This window comes from Ammospiza caudacuta, chromosome 29 (genome assembly GCF_027887145.1).
Source record: "Ammospiza caudacuta isolate bAmmCau1 chromosome 29, bAmmCau1.pri, whole genome shotgun sequence".
In the NCBI taxonomy this organism is placed as follows: Eukaryota; Metazoa; Chordata; class Aves; order Passeriformes; family Passerellidae; genus Ammospiza; species Ammospiza caudacuta.
This window is the reverse complement of record NC_080621.1, coordinates 1,870,902-1,880,546: the sequence shown is the minus strand read 5'-3', so window position 1 is coordinate 1,880,546 and position 9,645 is coordinate 1,870,902. Positions and strand designations below refer to the sequence as shown.

General features: G+C 65.7%; 1 protein-coding gene across 1 annotated transcript; it reads left to right on the top strand.

Annotated features, from left to right (window-relative positions):
- The first annotated feature begins 2,946 nt into the window (after positions 1-2,946).
- On the top strand, positions 2,947-9,016 carry DNAJB1 (DnaJ heat shock protein family (Hsp40) member B1). Its single transcript, XM_058821443.1, has 3 exons — positions 2,947-3,163; positions 4,404-4,963; positions 8,786-9,016. The coding sequence occupies exons 1-3, from the start codon at positions 2,953-2,955 to the stop codon at positions 9,014-9,016; spliced, it is 1,002 nt and encodes a 333-aa protein (XP_058677426.1). The 5' UTR covers positions 2,947-2,952.
- The last annotated feature ends 629 nt before the right edge of the window (positions 9,017-9,645 follow it).

Here is a 9,645-nt window from a genome sequence, read left to right as displayed (position 1 = left end):
GTGTCCCCCAGTGTCCCCATGTCCCGTGTCCCCATGCTGCTGCCCTGGTGTCACACACAGGGACACGCCTGGGGGTGGCCAGAGGCTCTGGTGGTGTCCCCGCGGTGTCACCGTGCAGTGACAGGCCCGGGTGTCACTGAGGTGTCACTGAGGTGTCACCGCATTGTCACCCTGCAGTGACAGGGCCGGGTGTCACTGAGGTGTCACCGTGCAGTGACAGGGCCGGGTGTCACTGAGGTGTCCCTGAGGTGTCACTGAGGTGTCCCCGCGGTGTCACCGTGCAGTGACAGGGCTGGGTGTCACTGAGGTGTCACTGAGGTGTCACTGCATTGACACCCTGCAGTGACAGGGCTGGGTGTCACTGAGGTGTCACTGAGGTGTCACTGAGGTGTCACCGTGCAGTGACAGGGCTGGGTGTCACTGAGGTGTCACTGAGGTGTCACTGAGGTGTCACTGAGGTGTCCCCATGGTGTCACCGTGCAGTGACAGGGCCGGGTGTCCCTGAGGTGTCACTGAGGTGTCCCCATGGTGTCACCCTGCAGTGACAGGGCCAGGTGTCACTGAGGTGTCCCCGCGGTGTCCCCATGGTGTCACCGTGCAGTGACAGGGCCGGGTGTCCCTGAGGTGTCACTGAGGTGTCCCCGCGGTGTCACCCTGCAGTGACAGGGCCAGGTGTCACTGAGGTGTCACTGAGGTGTCCCCATGGTGTCACCGTGCAGTGACAGGGCTGGGTGTCACTGAGGTGTCACTGAGGTGTCCCCGCGGTGTCACCGTGCAGTGACAGGGCTGGGTGTCACTGAGGTGACAGCGACAGCCCCGGTGAGCCTCGGGCCCCTCCTTGCCCCGCTCCGTCCCCGTTACTTTCCCGGTTCCTCCCCGTTCCCATCCCGGTCCATCCCTGGTGCTTCCCCGCCCCATCCCCGTCCCCATCCCGTCCCCATCCCGTTCCCATCCCGTTCCCATCCCCGTTCCCATCCCGTTCCCATCCCCGTTCCCATCCCGTCCCCATCCCCGTTCCCATCCCCGTCCCCATCCCGTCCCCATCCCGTCCCCATCCCGTTCCCATCCCGTCCCCATCCCGTTCCCATCCCGTCCCCATCCCGTTCCCATCCCATTCCCATCCCGTCCCCATCCCGTCCCCATCCCGTTCCCATCCCCGTTCCCATCCCCGTTCCCATCCCGTTCCCATCCCGTTCCCATCCCGTCCCCATCCCGTTCCCATCCCCGTTCCCATCCCGTTCCCATCCCGTCCCCATCCCGTCCCCATCCCGTTCCCATCCCGTTCCCATCCCCGTTCTTCCCCGTTCTCCCCCGGTCCCTCCCCGTCCCCTCTCCCTCGCTCCTTCCCGATCCCTCCCGGCTCCTGCCCCGTTCCTCTCCCACTTCCTCCTCCCATCTGTCCCGGCTCCCTCTCCCGGCCCTTTCCCGACCCCTCCTCGTCCCCTGCCCGCTCCTTTCCCGGTTCCTCCTCCGGTCCAGCCCCTTCTCGACCCATCCCCGGTCCCTCCCCGGTCTATCCCCGGTCCCTTCCCGCTCCATCCCAATCCAATCCCGCTCCATCCCCGGTCGCTCCCCGGTCCAGCCCTCTCCCCCTCCATCCCTCGGTCTATGTCCGGTCTCTCCCCCGTTTCCTCCCCGGTCCCTCCCCGCTCCATCGCCATCCATCCCCGGTCCCTCCCCGGTCGTTCCCTCTCCTTATCCATCCCCGATCCTTCCCTGCTCCTTCCCCGGTCCCTCCTCCGGTCCATCCCCGCTCTATCCCCAGTCTCCGCTCCATCCCCGACCCTCCCCGGTCCCTCCCCGGTCCAGTCCTCTCCCCATCCCCATCCCTCCCCATCCCTCCCGGTCCCTCCCCATCCCTCCCCATCCCTCTCCGCTCCATCCCCGGTCTCTCCCTCCCCATCCCAGTCCCTCTCCGGTCCCTCTCCGGTCCCTCCCCGGTCCCTCCTCGCTCTATCCCCATCCCTCTCCCCATCCATTCCCCGCTCCCTCCCCGGTCCTTCCCCGGTCCATTCATCTCACCACTTTATCCCGCTCCATCCCCGGTCCCTCTCCGGTCCGTCCCTTCTCCATCCCCGGTCCCTCCCCGGTCTATCCCCAGTCCATCCCTCTCCCCATCCATCCCCGCTCCCTCCCCGCTCCATCCCCTCTCCATCCCCATCCATCCCTGGTCTTTCCCTGGTCCCTCCCTCGGTCCCTCCCCGGGGTATCCCCATCCATCCCCAGTCCCTCCCCGCTCCTTCCCCATCGATTCCTCGGTCCCTCCCCGCTCCATCCTCATCCCTCTCCATCCCTCCCCATCCCAGTCCCTCTCCCGTCCCTCCCGGTCCCTCCCTGGTCCCTCCCCCATCCCTCCCTCCCTCCCCATCCCGGTCTCTCCCCATCGATCCCCATCCCTCCCGGTCCCTCCCCATCCCTCCTGCTCCATCCCCGTCCCTCTCCGGTCCCTCCCCCGTCCTTCCCTCCCCATCCCATTCCCTCCCCATCGATCCCCATCGATTCCCATCCCTCCCTCCCCATCCCTCCCGGTCCCTCCCTCCCGATCCCAGTCCCTCTCCGGTCCCTCCCCATTCCTCCCCATCCATTCTCGGTCCCTCCCCGCTCCATCCCCATCCCTCCCGGTCCTTCCCCATCCCTCCCGGTCCCTCCCCATCCCTCCCTCCCCATCCCGGTCCCTCCCCATCCCTCCCTCCCCATCCCGGTCTCTCCCGATCCCTCCCCATCCCTCCCTCTCCCCATCCCGGTCCCTCTCCGGTCCCTCCCCATTCTTCCCCATCCATCCCCGGTCCCTCCCTCCCCATCCCGGTCTCTCCCGGTCCCTCCCCATCCCTCCCTCCCCCATTCCCGGTCCCTCCCCATTCCCGTCCCCCCTCCCCGCCCCTCGGGGCTCCCTCCCCGTGCCCGTCCCGCGGATCCCCGCCGGTGCCCGGTGCCAGAGCAGCGGGGGCGGCCATGGGCAAGGACTATTACCGCACGCTGGGGCTGTCGCGGGGCGCCTCGGCCGCCGACATCCGCCGCGCGTACCGGCGCCAGGCGCTGCGCTGCCACCCGGACAAGGACCGGTCACCGGGCGCCGAGCAGCGCTTCAAGGAGGTGGCCGAGGCCTACGACGTGCTCAGCGACCCCAAAAAACGGGAGATCTTCGACAAGTACGGGGAGGAGGGTGAGCGGCGGCACCGGGGGCACGGGCAGGGGCGGGGGGGTTGGGGGGCGCGGGAGGGTGAGGGGGTAGGTGGGGACAGGGGTTGGGGGTCCAGGGGTAGGTGGGGAGGGGGTCTGGGGGGCACAGGAGGGGAAGTGAGGGGGTCAGAGGGTCGGGGGTAGGTGGGGAGGGGGCCTGGGGGGCACGGGAAGGGGTCGGGGGTAGGTGGGGAGGGGGTCTGGGAGGTACAAGAGGGGCAGTGAGGGGGTCAGGGGGTCCAGGGTTAGGTGGGGAAGGGGTTAGGGGCAGGTGGGGAGGGGGCCCGGGGGGCACTGGAGGGGGAATGAGGAGGTCACAGGGTCTGGGGGTAGGTGAGGAGGGGGTTTGGGGGGCAAGGAAGGGGTGAGGGGGTAGGTGGGGAGGGGGTCTGGGGGGCACAGGAGGGGCAATGAGGGGGTGAGGGTGGGGGGGACATTGGGGATGAGAGTGAGGGGTGGGGGGCTTGGGGGTGACAGCCAGGCAGGTGAGGGGGTGAGGGGGTGGGGACAGGGACAGGGACAGGTGAGGGGGACAGGTGACAGGGACAAGTGAGGGGGACAGGTGACAGGGCCAGCGGGTGAGGACAGGTGAGGGGACAGGCAAGGGGGGCAGGTGACAGGGACAGGTGAGGGGGCCAGGGGGTGAGGACAGGTGAGAGGGCCAGGGCCAGGTGACAGGGCCAGGTGACAGGGCCAGGTGACAGGGACAGATGAGGGGGATGAGGACAGGGGAGGAGGGCAGGTGAGGGGACAGGTGACTGGGACAGGTGACAGGGACAGGGTGACAGGGCCAGATGAGGGGGACAGGGGAGTGAGGACAGATGAGGGGACAGGGAGTGAGGACATGTGCCAGGGCCAGGTGCCAGGGCCAGGTGCCAGTGCCAGGAGTGGGGGTCGAGGTGGGCACAGCAGGGCGGGCTCAGGGCTCCGGTGGCGCCAGAGGGGCACACACGGGTGGGGGGCTCCACGCCGGGCACCCCGCGTGTCCGGCAGCGCCCGGGGGAGGCCGCGAGGGCGCCGGGGCGGTGCCGGGGGTGCCCGCTGGAGCCGGCTGGGCCTGTTGGGGCCCGTCCGGGACCGTCAGCGGCGTCGGCGCCACGGGCAGAACCGGTTCCGCCGCGGTTCCCCGCGCCCCACGCCCTGCCCTGCCCGCGGCTCTCCCCACGGCCGGGGAGGGGCCGATGGGCGCCTTCCTCCCGCAAACCCCCCCAAAAATCCGCCAGGGCTGAAAGGGGGAGCCCCCACGCCCGGGCCGGGGGGCTCCAACGGGCCCACCTTCACCTACACGTTCCGCGGCGACCCGCACGCCATGTTCGCCGAGTTCTTCGACGGGCGCAACCCCTTCGACACCTTCTTCGTGCAGCGCAACGGCGACGATGAGGACGGCGACGAAGGCTTCAACACCTTCCACGTGGGGGGCTTCGGCAGCGTCAGCTTCCCGCGGGGCCGGGCGGGCGAGGGCCGCAAGCAGGACCCGCCCGTGCTGCACGAGCTGCGCGTGTCGCTGGAGGAGATCTACAGCGGCTGCACCAAGAAGATGAAGATCTCCCACAAGCGGCTGGGCCCCGACGGGAAGACGGTGAGGAACGAGGACAAGATCCTGACCATCGAGGTGAAGAAGGGGTGGAAGGAGGGCACCAAGATCACCTTCCCCAAGGAGGGCGACCAGACGCCCAACAACATCCCGGCCGACGTGGTGTTCGTGCTCAAGGACAAGCCGCACGACGTGTTCCGGCGCGACGGCTCCGACATCGTCTACCCGGCCAGGATCAGCCTGCGCGAGGTCGGCGGGGACGGCCCGGTGGCGTTGGGGACATCGGGGTGGCACTGGGGACATCAGGGGGTGGGTGGGCTTGGGGACATCAAGGCTAGATAGGCTTGGTGTGAACGTTGGAGATGGGGTGGCAGTGGGGACATCAGGGCTGGGTGGTCTTGGTGGGGACATTGGAGATGGGGTGGTCTTGGTGGGGATGTTGGAGATGGGGTGGTCTTGGTGGGGACATTGGAGATGGGGTGGTCTTGGTGGGGATGTTGGAGATGGGGTGGTCTTTGTGGGGATGTCAGGGGTTGGTCTTTGTGGGGACGTCAGGGGTTGGTCTTGGTGGGGACGTTGGAGATGGAGTGGTCTTGGTGGGGATGTTGGAGATGGGGTGGTCTTGGTGGGGACATTGGAGATGGGGTGGTCTTGGTGGGGATGTTGGAGATGGGGTGGTCTTGGTGGGGATGTCAGGGGTTGGTCTTTGTGGGGACGTCAGGGGTTGGTCTTGGTGGGGACGTTGGAGATGGAGTGGTCTTGGTGGGGATGTTGGAGATGGGGTGGGCTTGGTGGGGACATCAAGGGTGGGTGGGCTTGGTGAGGACATCAAGAGGTTGGTGTTGATGGGAATGTTGGAGATGGGTTGATCTTGGTGGGGACATTAAGGCTGGGTGGGCTTGGTGAGGACATCAGGGGGGACATTGAGGATGGTTGCAGTGGGGACATTGGAGGTGGGGTGGCCTTGGTGGGGACATTGAGGGTGGGCTTGATGGGGACATCAAGAGGTGGATGGCCTTGGTGGGGACATCAGGGGTTGATCTTGATGGGAACATTGAGGATGGGTTGGTCTTGGTGGGGACATTAGGGGTTGATCTTGATGGGGACAACAGGGGTGGGTTGGTCTTGGGGGGACCTTGGAGATGGGGTGGGCTTGGTGAGGATGTTGGAGATGGGGTGGGCTTGGGGACATCAAGGGGTGGACGGCGGTGGAGACATGGGGTGGTTGGTCTTGGTGGGGACATTGGAGATGATTTGGTCTTGGTGGGGACATCAGGGGGTGGGTGGGCTTGGTGAGGATGTCAGAGCTTGGGGAGACTCAGGGGTGGGTGGGCTTAGGGACATCAAGGGTGGGTGGGCTTGGTGGGAACATCAGGGGCTGGTGTTGATGGGAATGTTGGAGATGAGGTGGGCTTGGTGGGGACATCAGGGCTGGGTGGGCTTGGGGGGAATGTCAAGGGGTTGGTGGGCTTGGTGGGGATGTTGGAGATGGGGTGGGCTTGGGGACATCAAGGGATGGGTGGGCTTGGTGGGAACATCAAGGGATGGGTGGTGGTGAGGACATGGGGTGGTTGGTGGCGGTGGGGTGATTGAGGATGGGTTGGTCTTGGTGAGGACATGAGGGTGAGTGGGCTTGGTGGGGGACATCAGGAGGTGGGTGGGTGGGATTGGTGGGGACATTGGAGATGGGATGGGCTTGGTGGGGAGGTTAAGGGGTGGGTGGGCTTGGTGAGAACATCAGGGGTTGGTGTTGATGGGAATGTTAAGGGGTGGATGGGCTTGGTGGGGACATCAGGGCTTGGTGGTTGGGCTTGGTGGGGATGTTAAGGTGTGGGTGGGCTTGGAGACATCAAGGAGTGGGTGATGGTGAGGACATTGGAGATGGGTTGGTCTTGTTGGGGACATCAGGGGGTGGCTGGGCTTGGTGGGGATGTTGGAGATGGGTGACAGTGGGGACATTGAGGATGGCTTGGTCTTGTTTAGGACATCAGGGGTTGGTCTTGGTGGGGACGTGAGAGGTTGGCTGTGGTGGGGACATTGGAGATAGGTTCATCTTGGGCGGGACATTGGAGGTGGGGTGGGCTTCGGGACATCAAGGTGTTGGTGTTGGTGGGAATGTTGGAGATGGGTTGATCTTGGTGAGAATGTTGGAGGTGGGGTGGGCTTGGGGACATCAGGGGTGGGTGGTGGTGGTGGGGACACTGAGGGTGGGTTGGTCTTGGTGGGGACGTTGGTATGGGTGACAGTGGGGACATCAGGGGGTAGATGGCAGTGGGAACATGGGGTGGTGGTGGGGATGTCAGGTGGGGACATTGGGCTTGGGTTGGTGACCGTGGGGACATCAGGGCTGGTCTGGGTAGTGTTGGGGACATTGGGGTTGGGCTGGTGGTGGAGACGTTGGAGGTTGGTTGGTCTTGGTGGTGGTGGAGACCTTGGGGCTGGGGTGGTCGCGGTGGGGACATTGGGGTTGGGTTGGTGACAGTGGGGACGCTGGGGGGTTGTCCTTGGTGCTGGTGGGGACATCAGGGCTGCTCTGGGTGGCAGTGGGGACGTCAGGGTTGTGTTGGTGGCCATGGGGACATCGGGGTTGGGTTGGTGGCCCTGGGGACACTGGGGTGGGCTGGTCTTGGTGGGGACACCAGGTGGGGACATCGCAGGTGGGTCAGCTTGGGTGGGGGGACACGATGGGCGGTCACTCGGGGCAGTGGCAGGACACAATGGATGGCCAGGGGGTCACTCTGGGGTCACCCTGGGGGAGGTCACTCCAGAGGTCACTCTGAGTAGTGGCAGGACATGATAGGAGGTCACTCTGGGTCACTGTGGGTCACTGTGGGTCACTCTGGGGCCATGCTGGGGGTGTCCCTTGGCCCAGCACTGACAGGTCCACCCTGTCCCCTGTCGGTGACCTGTCCCCTGTGTCCCCGTGTCCCCTGTCCCTGACCTGTCCCTGTGTCCCCTAACACCGACCTCTCCTTGACCTGTCCATCGTGTCCCTTGTCCTCGTGTCCCTGTGTCCCCAACCTGTCCCTGTGTCCCTGATGTGTCCCCAGTGTCCCCCCAGGCCCTGTGTGGTTGCACGGTGACCGTCCCCACGCTCGACGGCCGCTCCATGCCCATGGCGTTCCAGGACGTGCTCAAGCCGGGGGTCCCCTGTGTCCCCCATGTCCCCACATCCCTGACGTGTCACTGACGTGTCCCCATGTCCCCAATGTGTCCCCAGGCCCTGTGTGGCTGCACGATGACCGTCCCCACCCTCAATGGCTGCTCCATGCCCATGGTGTTCCAGGACGTGGAATGTCCCCATGTCCCTAACGTGTCCCCCCCAATGTCCCCAATGTGTCCCCAGGCTCTGTGTGGCTGCACAGTGACCGTCCCCACGCTCGATGGCTGCTCCATGCCCATGGCGTTCCAGGACATGGAACACCCCCATGTCCCCATGTCACTGATCTGTCCCTCTGTCCTTAACATGTCCCCCCCAATGTCCCCAATGTGTCCCCAGGCTCTGTGTGGCTGCACGATGACCGTCCCCACCCTCAATGGCTGCTCCATGCCCATGGCGTTCCAGGACGTGGCACAGCCCTGTGTCCCCCATGTCCCTCTGTCCCTGACGTGTCACTGACGTGTCCCCATGTCCCCAATGTGTCCCCAGGCTCTGTGTGGCTGCACGGTGACCGTCCCCACCCTCAATGGCTGCTCCATGCCCATGGCGTTCCAGGACGTGGAATGTCCCCATGTCCCTAACGTGTCCCCCCCAATGTCCCCAATGTGTCCCCAGGCTCTGTGTGGTTGCACGGTGACCGTCCCCACGCTCGACGGCCACTCCATGCCCATGGTGTTCCAGGACGTGCTCAAGCCGGGGGTCCCCTGTGTCCCCCATGTCCCCACATCCCTGACGTGTCCCCATGTCCCCAATGTGTCCCCAGGCTCTGTGTGGCTGCACGGTGACCGTCCCCACGCTCGACGGCCACTCCATGCCCATGGTGTTCCAGGACGTGCTCAAGCCGGGGGTCCCCTGTGTCCCCCATGTCCCCACATCCCTGACGTGTCCCCATGTCCCCAATGTGTCCCCAGGCTCTGTGTGGCTGCACGGTGACCGTCCCCACGCTCGACGGCCGCTCCATGCCCATGGTGTTCCAGGACGTGCTCAAGCCGGGGGTCCGGCGCCGCGTTCCGGGCGAGGGGCTGCCGCTGCCGCGCTCGCCGGAGCTGCGCGGGGACCTCGTCATCGAGTTCGAGGTCAAGTTCCCCGAGCGGATCCCGCCCGCCCACAAACCCCTCCTGGAGCAGATCCTGCCCCCATAGGGACCCCCAAAACCCCCCCGGGGGGTGCGGACTCGGGGGGACCCCCCAAAACAGCCCCGGAGCTGGGGGGGCTCGCTGGGCTCATCCTCATCCTCGGCCTCATCCTCATCCTCGGGGGGTTTGGGGGTGTCCTTGTCCCCTGTCCCCAATCTCAGGGGGGTTTTGGGGTGCTCTTGTCTCCAGTCCCTGAGCTCTGAGGGGTTTTGGGGTCACCCCACTGTCTCAGGGGGTTTTGGGGTGTCCTTGTCCCCGATCTGAGATGGGTTTTGGGGTCACCCCACTGTCCTGGGGGGTTTTGGGGTGTCCTTGTTCCCGATCCCAGGGGGTTTTGGGGTCACCCCACTGTCCCCGGCGGTTTTGGGGTCACCCCAATGTCTCCGGGGGTTTTGGGGTGTCCTTGTTCCCGATCTCAGGGGGGTTTGGGGTCACCCCACTGTCCTGGGGGGTTTTGGGGTGTCCTTGTCCCTGATCTCAGGGGGGTTTTGGGGTCACCTGGTTTGGGGTCACCAGGGACCTTTTCCCTGATGTCTCAGGGGGTTTTGGGGTGTCCTTGTCCCCAATCTCAGAGGGTTTTGGGGTACTCTTGTCTCCAGTCTCAGACGTCTGAGGGGTTTTGGGGTCACCCCACT

Bases quoted from the DNA above. Each gene is read 5' to 3' on its own strand.
- DNAJB1 (XM_058821443.1), top strand. From the start codon at position 2,953: ATGGGCAAGGACTATTACCGCACGCTGGGGCTGTCGCGGGGCGCCTCG. The intron at 3,164-4,403 runs GTGAGCGGCGGC...AAAATCCGCCAG, and splicing joins CGACAAGTACGGGGAGGAGG to GGCTGAAAGGGGGAGCCCCC. The intron at 4,964-8,785 runs GTCGGCGGGGAC...ATGTGTCCCCAG, and splicing joins CCAGGATCAGCCTGCGCGAG to GCTCTGTGTGGCTGCACGGT.